This window comes from Phaethon aethereus, assembly GCF_964289735.1.
Source record: "Phaethon aethereus genome assembly, chromosome: 3".
NCBI classification, from domain to species: domain Eukaryota; kingdom Metazoa; phylum Chordata; class Aves; order Phaethontiformes; family Phaethontidae; genus Phaethon; species Phaethon aethereus.
Genome location: NC_138576.1, coordinates 56,300,718 through 56,323,040, shown reverse-complemented (window position 1 = coordinate 56,323,040; position 22,323 = coordinate 56,300,718). Strand labels below are relative to the sequence as shown.

Below are 22,323 nucleotides of genomic sequence, written 5' to 3'. Positions count from 1 at the left end.
AAACTTAAGAATTTGGCTTAGTTTCATTTAAAACAGTAAAAATTGACCTTGTAAACATTTCCATAGGAGGTAGGATGCATACATTTGACAATCTGTCAAATAAGAGAAAGTAAACAGTTACTCTGTGATCCTAATAAATAATGAGCAACACAGGCATTAAATAAACATTTTTATACAAAAAGATATAAGTGAAAGACTAAAATAGCATTTTTAATAAATTAGGAATAGATGTAATAATTTCTTTACAACTTAGTCTTGCTTGCAAGAATCACTGGTTCTTTCTGCTCGCCCTGAATTTCTGATTGAAAAGCTGTAATGGCGAGAACAATCCCGAGTGATTCATAAGTAGGACCCAGTATTTTTTCATGTGGAGGACTGCTAATATCTCTAAAATGGCTCCTTTAACACCTATATGTAATACTTTTCTATCCCACCAACTTGAAGGGGATTGTCATCATAGCCTTAATGTCTGGATTTGGAAAGTAAGCTTAAGGCACTGACATGTCTTTCCCAGTTCAGGTTCCTCCAGCAGCTGCTCCCATGAAGACAGTGTTGATTGGCGGTAAAGATGACACCAAATCTCTGCTTGATGGGCCATGGGACTCCAGATTTTCCTGAGAAGGGAACTGACTAGATGTTCCATACATACACTGGGAAGAAGATGTGGTTTGCATGCTTGAAGCTGTGGGAAAGAAAGGTTAACATCATTGCATTTTCTATCTATTGAATTTAACAAAAACCACAATCCAATTTCATCTGATGGAAATACTTATCTACTAGGCACACCATCTGAAGGACAGAAATGTCAACAGTTCTATACCTCATTCAATTTACTTATACTTCTATAACTTTTCTTCAGTGGCTCCTCACACCATCAGGGAATAAGTCAAAACTCATGTATAAGTGAACTCTGCTAAAAATCCAGCTACAGACCTGAAGTTTACAGCTTGCATATGAGCCATCTTCTACAAAAATTGTGCAAAGCTGTTTATGTGCACTATGCTCATCCTTCCATATCTTACACGTTTCGGGTCCATATGCACTGGTGGTACCACTGCCACCACCTGGCACATATCAACATAGAAGATAATTGATGGGCACAGTCCCTGTGCGGTGGTGTTGGATTTTTCACCCCCTTCTTTAGCATCCTTTAAAGAAATGAGCACTGAATTCTTGCAGACCCTTAATGAGGCAAGTAATGTCTGATCTTCTGTTCAAGGTTAACGGGTAAGTAGTAGGAAGAGGAAAACTTGTAGAGAAGCAAACAGTGCCCTAGTTTATATCTTCCATGCAACCCTTTCTGGAATGTGAGACCAAACTCAGCTGCCATTTGTTTACTCCATATACCAAAACAAACCCTTTGAGGTTAGGTAATTTCTCCTAAAATTCACTGTCAATGGGAGCTTTGCGTAATACACACAGTTCTTGAAGCACAAGACAGGAAGGGGCTACACCACAGGAAGTATATATCTAGGCATCCCTGACCCAGGGTTGATTTGGTCTGTTTGGCAGTGAGGATCCTTAAGAGCCCTTAGAAGAGCCCAGTTTGTTATTAGCTCACTTAATAGTTAAAGTGTTTCCTAATATGGATTTTTCTGCAATTCAGGCCAGTCACTCCATTCCTCATGGACAATGGATCATAGTCTACCTTATGGGAGTGAAGAGTTATTAAACCCACTGTCCTGCAATTTTAAGGAAAACACATCTTATGATACATCCTAGGTGCTGAGCTATTTTATCTTTATATTGCATCTCTGATACTATATATCTGAGCTACAGTTTAATACTCAGCACTTATTAGGGTGCTAAAAAGTTCATAGCTCTTACTCGGTCGCTGGCTACTTACGCATAGGAGCGCGACGGACAATTGAAGGTGAGGACTCTGTGTAGTATGAGCCTGTTTGTTTTCTTCCACTGTCATCCAAGATATTCAGTGGATCATGTATATCATTGTATGACGACAATGATCGAATGCTGCTTACACTGCTGATTACAGAAACATGTTGATCCACCATTGTTCCAAGTCTGTGAGATTCTGGATAATTTATATTGTTTCCATAATATCCTATTGACAGGAGATTGGAAAAAAGCAGAGTGAAACTACTGTTGAAGAGAAAGGTAGGGTAGGAGCCTGTGATAAGCTGGGACAAAAGCTAATTGTTACTGGCTGAGTCCCTTGAGAATAAGATTATTTATGTACACATACAGCCTAGTAACATTAGTAACACATGCAGTGACTGACCCAAAAAAAGGGGTGGTAACAAGGGAGCAAGAAGATCCTAAGAGGTCAGTCATGCCTTCAGTACAGAGTCGCCCTTCCATTCTAAGTTCAGAATCAAACAGTAGCCTGCAATCAGTGGCCATAAGAGACACTATGGGAACTCCTATCCACAGTTCAGTGCTCCCTTCTGAAGCTCACCATCAAGGAAAGTATACCTGAAAAGAAAATCTGCATGGTAATACAAACTTACTGCATACAGAAATCCGTATAAAAGCAACATTTCCACTGTATCTTTCCTCCAGAAGAGGGAAGTGTTTTTGCTGACTATACCTCTGAAGCAGATTGTGGCAATAACTTTATGTTTGAAGTATAAGAAATACTAGGGCCAAAGTCTCAAACTAATGCTAATGCACATTTTTATACTTCATTTCACCATCCTGACCTGTGACTAGAATGGTCCATTATGCTGATCCCAGAGGTAAGCTATCTTATGCCTGCTCTATTTCATAGTAGATGTTTTGAGGGCTTTTCAAGAGATTGTTAAATCACAAGGTCATCCTGGTTTTGTTTCCTTTGTGCGAGACATAGCAATGGTGCCAAAGGAAGACTAGCATAGATGAGGCAGATGCATTTGAGGTCAACTGAGGATTCACCAGAGGAAAATAAATCCTTAAGTAGCTTGTTAAGCTACTTTACAATTTCTGTGTGTCATCAGAGAAGTGGAAAACTGGAAGGTAGGAACAAGAGCTGAAAAACACCTTACATAGAAAAAAGCAGAGAAAAAGTGTTTTACTCCAGCAAGGAAAGAGAAACAGAAGGGAAAAAGAAAATATATACTAATACCGTTGGAAGCATTAGTGGGATATGCTGCTCCTGGGCATGTAGACACTGAGTTGCTCAAGAAATTGAAACTCCCAGTATTCAGAAACTGCATATTGTGTGTGTCCTGAGACATGGATGAGGGACCATAGCTGGAAGGAGATCTGGCATTGTATGGAGACACAGCACAACTGTTGCTGAAGTAGTCTCTGGAGAACTGCTGTTCACTCAAGGTATTGAATCCGCTCTGCTCTGCTCTGTGGTGGTAAACTCCTGAAGTGGAATGGGTCTGAGTTCTGAACATAGCCTGGTAATTGGAATTGTTTCCATAGTAATTCTGATTAGTTTGTGACAAAGTCTGATAAAGGGGTTCTGAGTAGGAAGAGCACTGTGAATGCGTGGATAACACCGGACATACACTTGGAGGTCTCACAGCCATTGGCCCCTGGTTGATAACACTTCCTCGGCTGACCATGGCTGGTGAAATGGGTGGAGTCATCATGTGGCCAGTGCTTTGGGACAGCTCCATCTGACCTGAAATAAATAAGCATTAGCTGTGATTAGTGTTCATACTGCAGTACTGCTGAATAGAGCGGATCTGTTAAGACACTAACCCTCTAGTGAAGGGTACATTACCATCTGAAACCTTTACAAAGGATATGCACTGGCCTCTATCTATAGAGCAGAGGTTCTTTAATCCATGGCTTCAGGCTACAAAGCTTCCCACTGTCATTCTCCAGCTTGGAGGCTGCCACATTCAGTGGGAAATTCCAGCAGTTACGAACCTCGTGTGATTCAGGTGTTACTGTTCATTCTCTCACAAGAACCTCACCAAGCCAAGACGTATAGGACAGTTTTACCATTGTTCCAAGAGTATCTATTACTGGCAGGGCTCTACAATTGCTGCCTTCTGTAAATCAGCACAGAGGGTGAGCTCGTGAAATGCTATTTACTAGGTGTCTTTACAAATGCCTATGGTCATTGCTTCTCCTACAGCAACGTGTTTCTGTGGACTGAAAGCAAAGAAGAGAAGGAGAAGCCAGAGGAACAGATACATACCTGTCAGCTGCATATTCTCACTGTCTCCTGTGGCGAAAGGGTTCAGACCAGAAGGTACACTGCTGGGCTGGCTAGCTGACAAGGACACGTAGGTTTGCTCTGCTAGACACTCATTTTTGACTGAAGTGTCACTGGGCAGAGGAGCAGTTTTGTTACGATTTGCTAGGAAGCAAGAGCTTGGTGATGCGGTAAAGGTGGCTTTACTTGCATCTGGAAGAGTAAGTGAAAACTCTTGGTGGGTGTTATGTATGCTCATTGCACATAAATTCACTACTAGTATATAGACAGCATATGAGCTGCCTGATTTGTCCGTGTCTTTGGTTGCTTATTTTAAAACCCACTGAAGCCTCCATATTTTGCATGTAGCCAATGAATACAAATACCGCTCTAGTCTTGATCATCCCAGTGGAACTGTTTGTATCATATTCCCTGACCACAGATCTACATCACGGAGTATCAGCTCTTTACTGAAGCCATCATAGTGAAAGTATGAATCAGATTTATTCCCTTGAAGTAAATGTCAGCAATGAAGTCAAATAAATTGCACTAAGAGTGAATCAGGCTCATGACACTTCATCCTAAAGAATTAACATTGGGAATTTTAGAATGCTTGAACTCTGTTTTCATACTGATATCTAGAGAAAAGCATTTGTTATACTCAGTAGTTCTTCAGTTTTCTGCAGACTATTGATAAAGTCAGTGGAAATTTTGCTATCCTTCAGTGGAAACCATGACTTTACCTTATGGTTTCAAGTACTTCACCTAAGTATCCAAGGATAAGGCAACTGCTATATAGGAAAAGTTTTTTTCCTGAAGGCTGAATTAAAAGAAGCAGCACAGCATCTACTGTCAGACAAACTCTATGCAAGTTTCCGGCAGCAAAGAGCAGATTTAGAGGAACAACCACCAAAACAATAAAGATTGATTGCTGTTGCTAATGTTAATAAAAAATAATTCAGCAGAACCCAGTCGAGTTTCACTGGATTTTCAGGGATTAACTTGGACCAGAATTTGATCCAAATCAATCTTCATTCATTTTATAGCAACAGACCTAGACTTCAAACTGTCTAACCTTGAAAGAGCCTGGTAGATGGGAAATGTTAAGGATACTGTTTTAAATTCATTTGGTTTCTCTTCCACATAGTAATACTTCAGCTAGATGCTAAATAGGGCTCCAGTGTTTCAACTCTGCAGGGATATTTGCATTTTGGTAACTTTTAATACATTCCTTGTTCAAGGTGCAATTACATATTTCAGCTTTGGTAGAAAAACCGGATTGGAAATTCCTGTCCTTTGTGCTACTTATACCTCTTTTCACACTTCAGCTTGTGACGCTTCACATGTACCTACAAGTGTTTGTTGCATCCAAGATCATTTCAGTGATCCAGTGTATTCACATTCCCACAACATGCTATTAAGTGAACTATGGTAGGAAGGTGGGAATGAATTGCTGTGTGAATCATCACAATTCACTATGGTGAATTTGACAATGTTGTATATAACTATATCTTCAGGAGAAGATGGTAAGCCTGTTCTGTTCAAAGTTAAACAAATATGTTGATTTGTAAAAATACAGGAGTACATTCAAAAGAACCAAGCTCTAGTTACCTAAATTCTTCATGTATTTGTCCAGGAGATTCTGGAGTTCTTGTTCTTTGTCATTGTTGAACTGTGTCTCCATGGCAAGCAGGATGTACTCATCTAGGAGCATGCGGATCAAATGAAAAGAACCTTTTGGAGGAGAAAGAGAGAGAGTAGCGGAGTTATCTTTGTGACCATCTCTCACCACTCTACAAGAAGCGAGTGAAACAAACAAATAATTGTGGACTTTAAATGACCTGGCAAGACCAACAAGGAATAGTGCCTAACTTCTTGCTCTAATCTCTCTTTGCACTGGCCCACCTAGCTCAATTGTTTACTGTCCTGTAGGCTATTTGACCACTAATTACATCAAAGAAAAATACTGATGAAAGTGAGACATGCTTTATACTTGAAGAGGGCACACAGTGGAGCTAGATAAGGCTGAAGTCTGCTAGAATGCCTCTGCTCTATTTCTGTTTGCCTTGTGCTAAATAACCAGACAATAACTGGTGAAGTCTTTGACCTTATTTCAAGGATATATCACATTAAAAACTTGTGTCTCCTTACAGCCTTTTCAAATACCCTTTGAATTTTAGATAACAACATACCTACAGCTAAATTTAGGAAATTATGTACTAGATTTAAAGTGAGTTTCACTTGCTCTACCACCTTCTATTTTATAAAAGGTTCTTTCTGAGAGTCCCCCCAAAATGTAAACATTTCTAAAGATGGGCACGTGACCCTTAATTTTTAAAAGCCACAAACACTGTTGAATTGACTGTATGCTGATTCCAGAATTAAACAAGTGGTGACCTGACAAATTCTTTTTGCTTTTATGAAAACATACCATGCACAAGAACTGCTATACAGCAGTAATTTTTTACCAAACTGATCCACATGTAAAACTAGTAATTTAAATCTTCTGTCTCCTATAATGAGATATGCAGTTACAGTCCCGTTGCCATATCAAAACAAACAGAGCTTCTAGCTCTTAAACGGCAATGTAATACCGAACAGCAATTCAAAAGAAAAATACCTTTGAAAAATGAACATGTGACACAAAATATTGCTAGCATTTACTGTGAAATGTTAGTTTGAAAAACATTTCACATAGCATTTGTGGCTTTGATCAAAGAATCTTTAGACTAGGACAAGTTCCTCTGCTGAGGAAATGGTGGAAAGCTGGTAAGTGCTAGCACGTATGTCCAAAATGTAAGTGTTTTTACAAAGCCCAGGTACCAAAACTTGACGCGTTGTTTAGAGTTAGGTTATGCATCACTCGAGCACCAAAAAAACTCCACTTGAGAAGGAAGTCTTGAGCTCTCTTCTTTAATGACCTCCCATTTTGCTTGCTTGCCTGGAAATGAATAGTAAAATACTGTTAAGTATGCTAACTTACTTTCTGCACACAGAAGAAAAGAAAGAAGAACTGAATATGCTTGAGAGTTCAAAGACTCCTTGACTCAGGCTGATGTGGCAGCGTGGATCAAGCTGCCTGATTCAAACTGTCTTCAGAATGTGTGAGCTAAAGTGACAAAGAAGAGCAGCAAGTGCAACCAGAGTAGAGCTCTGACGACGTTAGGTAAAGCAAACTGCTTACTGCTTGGACTCTGCTGTGCCCTGAAGGTATACACATTAGGTCATATTCTAGTATTAAAGGTACCAAATTATTCTGTAAATATCCAGGTGTACGAGGCAGAAAGAAATAAAACTCACCTTCTGGCACTATTTTATTCCACATAAACAGGGAACTGAAACTAGTCTTTGTACTTTAATGTAATCTGTATAATACGGGACAGGTTTTCCCTTACCAAATGGTATGTTTACTATTGTAACATGGACGCTTTCAACACTGCTCATTTCATACTGTCACTTTGCTCTGGCAGCAATTTGTTCATCTGGTAACGTATGCCCTGTTGTTTTGTCAAACAGCAAGCAGAAAGAAGCTGTTGAGTGCGTTTGACAGCAACCACACTTTAGCGTGAACAGAAGGCAGACACCAATGGAAGGATTACATGTTCTGTAAATTATTAGCTTCTACTTAGTTGACCTAGCTGCATATCAGGACTTGTAGGTATTTCTTACCACTAACTACAGGAGAGCAATGCTAGGAAACATACCTGTTAACTTTAATAATACAGTATCACATAGTAAGTAGGAGAGTGCTTCACCTTTTCTGCCTGGCTTGTTTATCAGGAATTGTCTTCTGAAATTGTGGAATCAATTTTAGACCATAACCATTCATTCTAAAACAAGTTGTGATTGATTATTCGGCTTCAGTGGGAGTTTTGTGGCTAGGTAAGTGTGTATGAGGACTTGCTTTGGCTCTGCTGCCCTGAATCATCCAAAGCTCCTCACTGTGTTGCTCAGATATGACAGCAAATGTTAGGAACCTCAGAGTGCTTTAAAAAGAAAGAAATTATCACTGTCCCCACAGAAATTTGGGAAAACAGGTGAAGAAAGGAAAAATGGCATGCCCATGGTTATTCTGTAAGTGACAGTCACTCTTCTGCAAGCCAGTCAAAGCTAACTGCATTGTCTCCTCCTCTTGCATCCATTCATAACAAGATGCTTCCTAAAATGATGGGTAAGATATTGCATTTCCAGACAGAACATGACCTGATAAGAAGACCACTGTTTAGGTACTAGTCAGCAATGTGCAACATTTTATTCTGCTAGTTTGCATTCATTAGAGTCACAAATTGGGTAAATATTTCTTACTTGAGCTATAACTCAGAACTCAATTATTTTTTTCTGAACTATAGTGTAATCATTCTTGTATAATTACATGGATATTAAATACTTATGATTATAAAGCATCTTGTAAATCAGGGGGAAAAAATCCCATCAAAACCATCAATTACTGAGTTAAGCACCTTATAAAGCTACAAAACTGTATCTTCCATCCTGGTCTGTAGAAATCCTTCTACAGGTTAGCTACTTCTGAATCCATCTGCTAGATTAACTTATACCACATACAGTACTATCCGAATACCATGAAAGAAAGAATTGCTTCCCCAAGGAGCAACTTCCATTCACCTTACTCACTGGGCAATACCCCTGTGATTCTGCATGCACAGATAAGGTGGATGGGTTTCTTTCATGTACAGTTTATGGCAGTGCTGACTTTAATGTTTTAGTTAAGATACTTCTTAGTTTGCCACACACAGCACTGAACATGATTAATTAGAACTAACGGCACTGGAACCTTTCAAACCAAATGAAGAACTCCCCTGTCACTATAAGGAGATGGGAGCAGAGATGAGAATCCCATGTGGGAAAGCAATGGGACTGCATAAGTAAGGGACTGTGTAAGGAATAAAGGGAATAGGATTTGGTCTTGAGTCAGGCAGAACGTTTGAAAGGTACCTTGATAACCCTTTGCTCAACCACAGTATCCAACCATTCAATAAATGATTCCACAGTGGCATTCTTCTTTAGAAGGTCCTTCAGTTCTTGGAACACTGTAATAGAGTCATCTACCATGTAAAAAGGAGAACAAATCATTGCACGCTATTCTGAACGTGAGAAAAAGCCACTCACCAGCCATATGACAGTATTGTAGCATGGAAAGGAAAAGCAAAGAATTAGAGCAGTGAAGAAATGACCAATTCCCCAGCAAAGCAAGCAGATGCACATCCATCACACATATATATTTTAACTACTTAAGCATTACAATGACACATGTTGTAAGACAATGAAGTTTTACAAGAAAATAAAAGCAAAAAAAAATTTCTGCTATTTTCCATTAATTTTAAGACTCAGCCTTGAAAAGTTTTCTACTACTAAGTTTCATACTAAAGCTTTATCTGTAATGTGGCAGACTTGTATACTGTCCTAGGTTTCCCTTATATCTTACAAGTTGTTTACAATATAATGTAGAGCTAATTTCCCCAGTTCCAATTTTTGAAAAAGTGCCTGAATGACCAGTTATTTCTCTTGTCCTTTTCTTTTTTTAATCAGTGTGAAAGAAGACAAAGAACAAAATAGAAAACAATTACACAAAAAGTAGGCAATGGGCAACTCAAATGAAAATGTGAACAGGATTGTGAACCATTAAAGAGGACAAACTTTGATGATCAAAGTAACAATATTCAGAAGACAACACATCGCTATTGCTCTCCTTTCAGCTCTCCAACCTCTGATCAACATGATTCCTACTACAAAAGTTATCTTTTTAATGAGAAAATGGTTGTATCTTTTTTCAACAACAGGTATGCATATGAAAACTAACACCCCCAAAATTTGTACTTTACTCCACTGTATTCTGTGTATGAAAACAGCTGTTACACTTTATAGAAAATGATGTATTTCTTAAAGGTCAACTTTCAGGAAAAAAAACTCTCTTACCAAAAAATAGGTAAACTAGGTCAAATATCCATTAAATTAGGCCATGATATGGAATTTTTGCGACTTCTTTCAAGAATTGATCTGTGCTAATATCCCCATATGATTAGGACAAAACTTCAAAAGAGTTTTTATTAAACTTAGCAACTGTCAGGTAAATGATTTTTTCAATAACCATTTAGTCATATAGCTGGGATGATTTCCCAGCGCAAGCTTCTGTTCTTGTAGTACATGCTAGGGCAAACAATTGGTTTTCTAAAGCTACCGAAGTTAACACTGAGATAGATTAAAGAATGTAGTGTCTACATGTGCCTTTTCTCAGTCCATCCCCAAGCAGACTAACGTGGCATGGAAAGAGTGAGCAACTTTTAATGATACAAAAATATCACCATGGACTTACATTCACTGTAGACTTCCCCATCAGACTCTGTGCTCCCTGAGACTGCAAGGAGTGCCTGAGAGCCAATACTATTCAAATCAACTTTTTCAATGTCCGACACCATGGAGTTCACCACATGCTGGTCAAAAAGGGCTGGCCGAGCAATCTGGAAGAGAAGGCAAGGTAAAATGCTGAGACCCTGTCGTGGCTTAACCCCAGCCAGCAACTAAGCACCACACAGCCACTCACTCACTCCCCACCCTCCGGTAGGATGGGGGAGAGAATTGGAAATGTAAAAGCAAAAAAACTTGAGGGTTGAGATAAAAAGTTTAATAATTAAAAAAGAAGTAGTAAGGAAACGGGAAAAAATAACAGAGTGGAAAATACAACCCAAGAAAGACAAGTGATGCAAATGAAAACAGTTGCTCACCACCAACTGACCGATGTCCAGCCAGTCCCTGAGCAGCGGCCCCCCAGCCAACCTCCCTCCTAGTTTTATTGCTGAGCATGATGTCATATGGCATGGACTATCCCTTTGGTCAGCTGGGCCAGCTGTGTCCTCTCCCAACTTCTTGTGCACCCCCAGCCTACTCGCTGGCAGGGCAGTGTGAGGAGTGGAAAAGGCCTTGACTCTGTGTAAGCACTGCTCAGCAATAACTAAAACATCCCTGTATTATCAACACTATTTCCAACACAAATATGAAACATAGCCCCATGCTAGCTACTATGAAGAAAATTAACTCTATCCCAGCCAAAACCAGCACAGACCCACACTTGGGGATCACCTGAATAACTCCTCAGAGAAGAATCACGTTCTGTTTAATTTTCTTATCATGGCTGGGTTTTTCGTAGATCAGATGAGACAATGTTTCCCTTCCATTAGACTTCTAATGCTCTTCTAATGTGCCTTCCTATCAGATCATCTTCACGATGTCACCCACGTGCTACTTCTGTCTTAATATTTATGAAAGAGAAAACTAAGTCAAGATGAATATATGGTGCATCTACAGTTCTCCATGAGGACTACCACCTTAAAGCCCAAGCTGTTAGCACTTACGTTCCCCAAAAGGCATTGTATCCTTTTGTATAATCTACCAAACCATCACACAGAGGTGCCTCCTAATTGCAGATGCCTGTATCCTGCCAACACAGCCTTGGAGCCCTCAGCTACCTGTCACTCACATGTTCTTCTTTCAGTCAAAAATCTAAAAGAAATAAGCTGACTAAAGGTCACCATGGACAAGACAGCGAACCTTTGTTAGGCAAGAAGGATCATCTGATATTTTCCAATTTGGAACTAAAACAAATACCTATATATTCCACTTCATTTGATTGCCAAAAGTTCCCATGATAGTAGTTCATTATAACCATGGTCTTTGCTGTCTTTTCTACTACAAAAGCTTGAAGTTTTGGTCAGATCTGTTTACGACTACTTCCTTCATGCATGGTTAAACCTATGAGATGCAAGTCTTCCATGGCTGAAGTTGAACCTTGAAAAAATAAGGCATTATATCTCATAGCCAGCAAGGTGCACTGAACGTAATTGACAATTTTTTGGGGGTATGGTCTTACTCTGTTTACCTGTGCTAGGTGTAGGAATGATGTCTGTCGTTTCAGGGAGGAAACAAATCTTCGTGCAATAGGCAGTTTCTTATCTGACAGGTTTTCTGGTAGATTTTCCAGAGAGGAAACAACCCACTGTTCCCAGTTTTTTGCAAAATTTCTTATATCCGCCAGTAAACTATAGGGAAAAAATGTGGTTTAGAGAAACATCAATAAAAATTGTCTTGCGTTAGTTTAAATAGTTGAGTTTCAATCTATGATTAACAGACTCCTGGACATATCTGTGAATTACTCACCAAAAAGAAACGACCAATCACCAAAAGGGTAAAATTGACTATATATTGATCTGTACCGCCTCTGAGAAAAATTGTAAGTCATCTGCCAACTGAAACAGGTTGAAAAATACTAGCTTTAAGAATAAACCATAAGAAATTCAAGAACCACTACAGGTATCTGAAGTGAAAGACCTTAGTCAGACATAAAACGCCAAACAAGATGCCCTTCAAGGGAAAGGAAAGATGAGAAAATTCAAAGGCAACTTATAGTAATCCTTTTATTAATGTCTTGCTGAGAAAATGCTTAGATATTATGGTGATGCATAGGATACAAACCTGAAAAGTATTTTGAAAAATGTTAACTATTATTTTTCCTTAAACAACACAAGTACATTTGTTTCTTTTTTGATCTTCTAGGACTTTCGTATAGAAGAAACTTATTTCAAAATATCCAACAAGCCAGTCAAATGGGACATTAAAATACTGTGTAATATTTTAAGGCTGTTCTATATCTGTCCTTGGAGCTGACAGTATTTTTCCATACATACTCTACTGTTCTAAAAATGAGCATAAATATTGTGAGAAAATTTCTCTAGGATATAGAATTCCTGCTATTTACTTGGAATATGTCTAACAAACAGAATGTAGCATTATTATCACCAATTACCTACCTTTCTGGCATTTCTTGCATTGTTGCAGGGATAAGTACATCTGTAAGGACCTTCAAAAAGATAACAGAAGATTATATCAAGCTTCTACTCCTCATTTTTTCATTCATGTCTGTGTTGACTACTTAGATTGCAAAGTGATAAGGACAGAAAATTTATACACAATAAAGCTATTCAACCTATCGTCCAGATATTTATATACCTTCATTTCTCCCATCACTATTAGATGGGAACGTACGAGATATTTATATACCTAGATAGCTCCCATTCTTAACATATGGCAGGATGCCAGTAAAACAATAAAGTGCTATCACTCTTGTTTTACAGTAGGGAAATCAGTAGAAGCGAGATGTATGTCTCAGTAAAGCAGATACGCAAGTATCTCCAAAGTCCTCGAGTGCTATCAGGCACTTGACTCTTCCATCTGCCATACTGCATGTGGCACTGAAGGCTTTCAGAGTTTAGGGCAAATCCCTATACCTAAGTGTGGTGTGGAACTGTTTTGGCAAAAAACTGTGCCTTCTGGCATGCCTTCTGGGGAATGTTATTGCGGAGGGCAAAGTTGTTAGCCTATATCCCAAAAATCTGTTTCCACTTACTAATGCAAATGGTTTGATAACAACACAATAAAATTCCTCATTCTTTCTGGCAGCTGTGCTGTCAAGAATATCTAACGTGATTATAAGTGAGAAATAGTGAGGAAGAAAGATGAGGCACAATAGTAAATTTATGAACTTTTCAGAAATTCTGTCTTAATTTATAATTTAGTGCTCCTGTAGTATTTTTCTTCTATCATATTAAATATTTATTACAAATAAAGTTAATATTGGATCTATTGGGACAGCACATTTAGATCAGGAAAAAACCTCATAAATTCAATGTACAATATAACCTCTACAGGTAGATGAAGCTTAATGAGTCATCGCCAGGGTAGTAATTATGATCTCTGATGCTAATCACCTTTACTTCACTCTGCTAACTAAAACATCTCTTCTTACTTTACAGCTTGATATACTCTGAAGAAAAATATATTTTCATCTTTTCTGGATTTTTCCCCCATATTTTTTTACAGTAAAGAATGACAAATACATGACAATAAGGCACTCAGTGCTGAACAGCCTCAAAGCCTCTCTTGCCTTGACTGCTTGGTGTTTACTGTTATGCCAATAGTTATTTCTTCCTATTAATATGTCGCTGTGAAATGTCTTACAGAGAGGTTGACAAACCTTTTCCATTTATATGGCACGTCTCATCAGAGGAACTTAAAGTACTTTGCAGCTATTAATGAATGATCTGATCTCGTTTTCCAAATTAAAAACTTGGGAAACTTTGGTGGCTTTACTTTATTTTTTCCCCAGTGCTCTACCGCTTAATCCTACCCTTGCAACACTCCTTACTTTCACTTAGTTTTGACTACTTGCGTGATCATGCTGTGAACTAGATCTCATATGATCTAATATTCTCATAAGATGCCATGTTCTCAAAGAACTCATACGGTACAAAAACTCTGCAAAACAAATGTTCCTTAGTTTTTTTTTTTTAAACCCAAACCTGTTCAGAGTGCAGCAGTTTTGCTGGTACACCCAGCAGCATAGGAACAGAAACGAAGCACAGCAGGCAGCAGAGGCAGGAATATCTTAACCCTCCACTGTTCCAGCTCTGTAACATGGAACCATGGCCTGACATAACCTGTGAGTAGCAGATTCGCAGGTAGAATCACCTCGCTGATCTGCCACAGACTCCCTTTGCTGGTAGAAATTGCAATAATCTTTTAAGTGAAAACAAAGCTTCAGTTTTCATCCAGGTTTAACTTCACCTTGTCAGCGAAGCACACAAGCATTTCTTTTAGCTACATTCAAGCAAGTAGGTCAGGATTTCACCACTGCTGTGCTGCCCGTAGTGACACACCAAGTGTGCAGCAGAGCTGAGGCGGGAGTTCAGCTCTTACGTGAGCCAGTTTTATGCTCTTGATTTCAATGGATTCCTTGCTGATTGACACAGGTAAGAGGCAGAAAGCAGCCATGGCATCCTGTTATTCTGACTTCAATGCTGGTTTTACTCAAGCTGTAACATGGTTGGGATTACCCATATAGCTAAATGCTTAACTTACCTTATACAGTATTGAGTCACAAACACAGAAGATGTCAATGATGACGGGATTTTCAAGCAGAGGAAGAAGATGGTCAGGCATTCCTTGCCAAAAATGTAATAAGAAATGCTGAATCTAAAGGAGTAGGAACCAGATTCATGGACATAAATAATGCTTTCTTTACTCCCTGTGCATATATACTAAGAATGTGTGTTCAAACAACCTTACCTCTTCAAAGTTCCCATTAATTGCATTGTCAAGGACACACTGACAGTGTGTTTTGTACATCATGATAAGAGTATCTACCTATTTTGGAAGAAAGAAAGATTAAATAGAGTTTCTTAGCTCTCTCCTTTACTGCTATAGTGATCTAGGTTTCAGCTTTCTGTAGCTAGTATTTAAATATAGAATATAAACTGTATTACAACGCATATTTACAAATAGACAGTCTGTATATCCAGAGTGATGACGAGGTCACTTACCTCTAGTTTTTATCAACATCTTTAAGTCTCAATGCTGTTGTCAGAAATGTAGCATCTGAATGTGTATACACTGTGAAAATGTGGATATCAAACTAAGGCAATAGCTAGATTAGCCAGTCAGATGGTAAAGTACATTCACTTTTCTGAAGCAAAGATTAATCCAAAAGAGTAGTACAAGTTAATCATTAGGCTACTATAGGCGTCTATGAGTGTTCTGAAACATCATCTAGTTGGACAAATGAGAAAATAGCTGCCAGTCATTTGGTCAAAGTTTAATCACTGCCTTACAAGAACTGAACTTTAAAAAGCAGAACTCCCTTTCATCTCATCAGGCTAATTTATCTGAGTGGAGTGCTCCCTTATTTTAATAACTGTGCAGAGTTATTACAAGACTTTGTAAAAAATGGTAGTAAATTTTAAAGTTTGCAGCAAATTATAAAACAAGAATTTTGTAAAGTATTTTAAGGAGCAGGAAAACCATTCTGATGGTCCAGAATCACAGAAAGTTCATTACAACTTGTGATCTCCTCTAGCAAACCAACATCAGGTTTCAAATAAACCTAGCACTACCTTATTTCAATCGGTTTAGCACAAAGACCTCTCTGAAAATGGACCTTGCTGACTTTCAGAGCTGTTTCTGTACCTACATATCTTTGGCAAAGGGTGAAACTCAAGAACAGTTTAAAGAATTTTTTGGAAGGGGTTGATGGAAGTTTAAAGTTTGGGTAAATTTTCTTCAGAAAATGCAGAAATTATCAATCTGTTTTAGTGCAGACTGCTACATTTATGGACTCTCCAGAGATTTAAGTTGCATGCAGTTTCTTAGGAGTTTAATGCAGGAGTCAAACTTCATGTATGGGCTTTCTTCAACAGAGTACCTAACTACGCTAGATTCAATAACTCTTTGTCAGATCAGATGAAGGAGGGGACAGTAAGGAATGAAAACAGGAAATAAGAGAACAAGGAATGAGGAAAGAGCAGCAAGGAAAGAGAGAGGGAGACACACAGAAATTCATCTCTCTTCCTACAGTCTCCTCATTACTCCATGAGGCTGTCGCCAGCCAGAGCCAGCCGCAAAGCCCTGCCAAGCCCTCTCATCATCTGGTCCCAACATCAGAGCAATTACATGCTACTGACACAAAAATGAAGAGAAAAAGAGTTGCACCTTTTTCTTCATTGCTGAAGTGGTAAAATTCAGCTTGGCTTACACTGCTATGTTGGGTCTGCAAGGAACCTCAAATGCTCTTGAGATTTAAATGTTAGGAGATTGTTGTATGTATGAGAGATGTCACTTCACTGATGGACACTACGGCAGCAGGTGATGCACACTGTATTCTACCAGTTCTTGGGCTTTCTTTAAGAACTGTAAGATTTCCAGCTAAGATCTCTGTACTACAGATGGCTCCTTTTGTTTAGCTCTTCACAACAGGAATCCTAGGCTTCACTACTTTTACAGAACAAACTTAAGAGGAAGGTTCATAAAACAAAAGGCTTTAAAGCAACATATCTCAAAACAGCCACCATCATGACCTGTACTGGAATTAAACTGGAGAGTTCACAATGTGTACCAAAAGCACAGTTCAGGGATGTAGCAACCCCTAAGGTGACCAGAAACAACACAGTCGTAACCTACAGGCAAGCAGTCAAAGACATAAAACATATGTCAGCGATACTTCTAACTGAATAGTTACCCATAGGATGAGCAATGCTGAGTATTGATTTGAGGAATATGGTTTTACTAATTAAAAAAAAAAAAACAAACCTTGGATATTTTGAAACAATTAATGAAAGAGAGTAAAGTTCATCTAATTATTTGTTGTGAATTATTTTTTCTGATCTAATCAGAACAAAATTTACCTTAAATTCAAAGGCATTTGGAATGAATACAACTCACAGTTATTTGTTTTGCTCTCTCCGTCTTACATACCATCAGTTTGTAAAATACTAGGTCAGTTAATCGGTAAATAATTCAACCACCTTTCCAGTGGAAAGCCAGTTAATCGGTGTTAGTAAAGATTTTCCCCCTCTATAAATCAGTCACCTCTGTTTGATTATGGACATTTCTGGCTCTTTCATGTCAATACCTCAAAGGCTGAGATATGAAGAAACATTCTGTGGCAATTTTTGATCTGTAAGTCGGAAGAGGAGTAGCTCACATTTTACCTTGTCTTTAGAAAGGCACCCTTGAAGCAAAAGGTGTTGAGCACTTGGAAACTCTGGGAGGAGTGTTCCAGTTTTGGAACTCAGAGAATATTTACGAGTGAAACCACCCTGAAATGGAAGGGAAAAAACAGGAACATTGAAATAGCTGATATAGATTCAACTGAAACCAACAATTCATGCTAAAGTTGCATATTATCTCATAAGTGTCTCAACATGCCAGAATATTTATAACCAGATAATCCTTCCAAAATATTGATGCTTATCCAAACCTGGATTCTAGCTCAGGAAGGTAACTGGATATGTTCCTAGATCTGAACTCCACCAAACACAGTATTCAGAGTGATGCAGCTTTGAGCCACATTACTTCATGGAATTCTACAAGCTTTGAATTTAATCTATGTTGAAAAACTAAAGTACAATACTACTCTCCTCTACAGTATGGACTGTGATATCCTCAGGCAGACCCAAAGTTTTATTTAATATACATCTTTCTAGTGCAAGGATCTAGGGTGCTGGAGATATCATCGTTCTCCCCTGCTCTCTTCCTGCTCCGATGGCACGGCAATAGTGATTTTTGCTGGTTTAATATTTTAGTTTATCGTAAAGTTTGGTAATATTTTATGGTGTTACAGATGTGATGCTATGTAGGGTTTATGGACACTTCTGAACTAAGTATTTACTATATAGCTCTCACTGATTGTGGCAGAATTGACATGAAGCCCCAGTTTCATATCTCAGTAAGAATGATACTCTGAGCTCTTTAGTGTTCTCCAGCTACTTTCTTGAGACACGGTCAATGCTGATCTGGAGACAAGATAAATTCCTCCTGAATTATGCTAAATTCTGCTGATTTGAGAGTTCCTTTTAGTTCTTAGAGTTCACCTCTTAAGCCTCTTGAGCTTGTAACATCTAAAATATCGTATACACAACTTGTACTAGTTACAGACTGAGAAAAGACCTTGAATAATTATTAGATGGCAGCCTTTGGAGAGGTGGGATTGAAGGATGAAACAACAAGCAGCCTTGTGTATGTGGATACTGACCATGAAGCAATATATGGTAAATCAACCCTTGTTTAGATTCCTAACCTAATACTCTCACAAAATCTGATTTAGTCTACTTCTCAGTACAGCTGAGCAGTAACATTCTGTACTGATATAATGTTACTATGCTTATATTTATAATGCACACCACATTACGCTTATTAAGCTCTCAAATGATATAATCAAGATGAAACCCTCATCCTCAAGAGAAGCAATAACATCTCTGCTATGATTCTGTCCTTATGGACTGAATTGTACTTATTCTCATAGGATTGCATTCACACCTAGAGAAGACTATTTGGCTGAAACCCTTTGTTTTGTTTTAGCCCACCCAGTCCTTATGTCAAGGCAGTGTACGGAGCCTTGAGCAGGCCTTCTGCATATTCCTGCAGTAAATCCACTACTTCTGTGCAGACTCCCTTTGTACTAATGGGTGGAATTTATGACCATGCACAAGGTATTTGAATGGTCCTTGAAGTGACCTTTTCCTACCCCTTTGCATACAGTCAGATTTCACTGAAGTGGGAATAGTAGGTATATAGTGTAACATAAAAACATGCAAAAGGGAGTATTCTGCTATAAATGTTGACTCACAGATTGGAGGCCAGTTTCAAGAGAAATTCTCTCAAATACTGAATTCAGAAAACTATAGCTGTAACTGACTTATTCACCATATATATATCCCTATTTTTATAGGGTGATATGTCTGCCAAAACAGACAGCAAGGAACAAAAGCATACATTATGTAAACACACTTTGCCTGTGCTATCTACTATTCAAATACATATAAAGCTCTAAGTCAAATAAATTGTAGAAATTTAGAAACATTAGTACTTTTTTGTGTCAATACTCTTGCAGTTTTGTAATTGCCTATCAGTATCAGGAGATTTGGGTTTTTTTAATAACAGGAGTAATCTCACTGATTTTATTATGCAATTACCCATAAAATATATTAAAAGCTCTGATTAAAAGAGATTAGTTAATTTAAAAAGAAGGCAGTGATGGTGGTGGGAGGTTCAAGAGAAGATAATCTGCAATGTTTTTTACCTTCCTAATGGGCTTACATGACTATGCCTCAGTTCTAGGCTTAATATTTTAACCCACTGCCACTCGCCCTTTCAATTTAATGCCATCTGTTTCTAATGGCCGTTTAACATTAAGATAATGACAGCAATATTATCTGCCTAATTAACCATGCAGACTCTAATGGTGCACTAACTGGTTTAGATAAAAGAATTTGCTGATATCTCCCCCTACAGAGAGAATACTAGAAAATGTGATAAAACATACCAGAAGTAAACAGTGTCCCTGGCACTCAATAAGTGTTCATTCAAATGCCATTTACTCAGTATATTTAGACAATCAGTGCTTTAACATCTTTTCAATGTCTTTATGTTCCTACTGAGAATTATACCTTATGCAATCACTGCAAATCTTTCTGGAATACCTGACTGCATGTACCTTCAAGCAAATGAATAAGGATATATCACCTGTTCACTTTAATGGAAAACATGATGTCAAATTTTTAGTACGCTGAGGTTGTTAAAATTCATTTTTGACCATGAAAGCCATTTTTTTTCTTTTAAGACCTGCCTGAATAATTTCAGACAAGACAGAGCTACACAACCAAAACTCATACTGATGTGCCCTTTCCCACTTATTTCCTCTGATTTCTCTGTGATTCTTTTTCTGGGAGGATGAAGGTATTGAACTTTGGGGCACAAAGAAGACAAGTTTATGGTTCTGACAATTCCCAAATAGACTGGGAATGCCACATCAGAGATGGAAGTAAACGTGCATTCATTTATGCCAAGGTAACCAGAAATTTTCAGTCCCAAAACTCTGAAAGAATGAATGCTGTAGTAGCGCTCATGAATTCTTGAATATGTTGGGGATAACCCATGGCATACCACTATCTCTTTTTGATAAGATAGCTGATTATGCAAACAGGGAAAATTCAGCAGATCTAATCTATCTGAACCTCACGAAAATACTTGACATAGTGTCACCATGGGAAATGATTAGTTATGCTGGTGAGAATGGGGATTAGTACAAGAACATAAAATGTTTAAGAACCTGGCTTCACCTGAAATGCTGACAAGTTGTGTTGACAGGGAAACTACTGGGTTGAAAAGGGACTGAAGTGAAGACTCTCAAAGATCAGACTTGGGGCTGATCTCATTGAACATTTCATAGATTAAATTGGCTGACATGAGCTAGTGATATCATCAATAAAGAGGAAGACCAAGACGTCACGTAGAAAGATCTGGATGGCTTTCAGATAATGGCAATAAAGGGGATGAAATCAACAGAGCAAAGCTACACCCTCAGAGACTAATAAGAATTTCTGCTATCAGCTAGGAGTTCTTTATCTGGAAATGAAAAAGGAGAAAGACTTGCTGTGTATCAGTCAATCACAGAGGGTATATTTAGTCTGGTAAATTAAATAGCGTCAGGAAACAGTCCTGGGCAATACTGGAACAGTATTCTTCAGAATGGCCACTGGCAATCTTTTGGCCCATGCCAATTACCAGTCTCCCAAACAATTCCTAGTGATGCTTCAACAGTTACTGCGTGCTAGGGACTCTTCTCTGCGGCAATGTGGCTGAGATGTGCCTATGCTGTTTTGTAGGTTCAGGAGTTTAATAAAGAGGGCGCAGGCTGTTCCATGCCAGTTGAACTCAGTGTCAAAGAACAATCCTGGGAGCAATCATTAACCCGTTATGTACAAAAATAAACAACAACCAAACAAACCCCAAATGAGGTTCTAGGGCTCATCAGAAAGGGCTATTTCCAATAGAAATTGGAGACATGTCATTTACAAGCCTTTATGTTTTTTTTGTATAAAGATACTCAAATCATAACAAATACAGTGAAAGGCTATAAGGCTGGTCACTAAAGTTGCTGCTTGTTCCATCTAGCAAGCAAAAGCAGTGAAAAGACATAGCACAGGAACATGTCGTGAAGAGCAAAAAATAAACACAATTCTGACCAGAAAGTATACAACTCAATTTATTAAAAAAATCTTTTGGCTTCCAATCAGACAAATGAGATTCTGAAAAAGCCCTCTTGCAAAAGTAATGGATGCAAAAAATTAAGCTAGAGCTTGATTCTTTGCTTAAGAGGGTCTACTATGAAGCTCTGTGGTTACGGGGAACTGGATTGGAACAGGAACCCCAGAAGGTGCCTTCCAATCTTATTTTCCTTTGAATATTTAGAGGAGCAAATACTCAGCGTCATGAAAAAAGGCTATGCAGTCTAATCTTTAATGAAAACTATTGCTGTAATTTTCAAAGAAATGAATGTGAAGAAAACCACAGGTCATATGGATTATAGCAGAAGTGAAAGGAAACAGACTCCAGCACTTACCTCGTTCTTTAACTTGCTTCCAGAGAACCTTTGAAAATAAACACATTTGATTATTTTTTCATAAGCAGAACATTTTTCGAGTTTGCATATGTATACACATATAAAATAAACATATGAAACAGATCAATTAGAAAAATGATCACATTTCTCCAAATGTAATTATAATAAAAACAATGCTTTTTTCTTAACTTCTTCCATTGGTTTGCAAGTGCCTGAGGATATCAGAAAACCTGCTAATGTCTTCTAAAACATGAAGATTCACATC

At 38.3% G+C, this 22,323-nt stretch overlaps 1 protein-coding gene across 1 annotated transcript in view; it reads right to left on the bottom strand.

Annotated features, from left to right (window-relative positions):
• Positions 1 to 515: 515 nt before the first annotated feature.
• RFX6 (regulatory factor X6) overlaps positions 516 to 22,323 on the bottom strand; it is a gene marked incomplete at its 3' end in the record, with an annotated part of 39,192 nt that continues 17,384 nt past the window's right edge. Inside the window, exons 6-19 of the mRNA XM_081997883.1 lie at positions 22,059 to 22,086; positions 17,647 to 17,754; positions 15,230 to 15,307; positions 15,023 to 15,136; positions 12,916 to 12,965; positions 11,988 to 12,147; positions 10,428 to 10,572; positions 9,050 to 9,159; positions 6,920 to 7,037; positions 5,708 to 5,830; positions 4,100 to 4,309; positions 3,065 to 3,574; positions 1,847 to 2,065; positions 516 to 682 (exon numbers count right to left, since the gene is read on the bottom strand). Of these exons, the coding sequence (XP_081854009.1) occupies positions 516 to 682; positions 1,847 to 2,065; positions 3,065 to 3,574; positions 4,100 to 4,309; positions 5,708 to 5,830; positions 6,920 to 7,037; positions 9,050 to 9,159; positions 10,428 to 10,572; positions 11,988 to 12,147; positions 12,916 to 12,965; positions 15,023 to 15,136; positions 15,230 to 15,307; positions 17,647 to 17,754; positions 22,059 to 22,086 (2,140 nt within the window). The remainder of the gene's footprint in view (positions 683 to 1,846; positions 2,066 to 3,064; positions 3,575 to 4,099; positions 4,310 to 5,707; positions 5,831 to 6,919; positions 7,038 to 9,049; positions 9,160 to 10,427; positions 10,573 to 11,987; positions 12,148 to 12,915; positions 12,966 to 15,022; positions 15,137 to 15,229; positions 15,308 to 17,646; positions 17,755 to 22,058; positions 22,087 to 22,323) is intronic.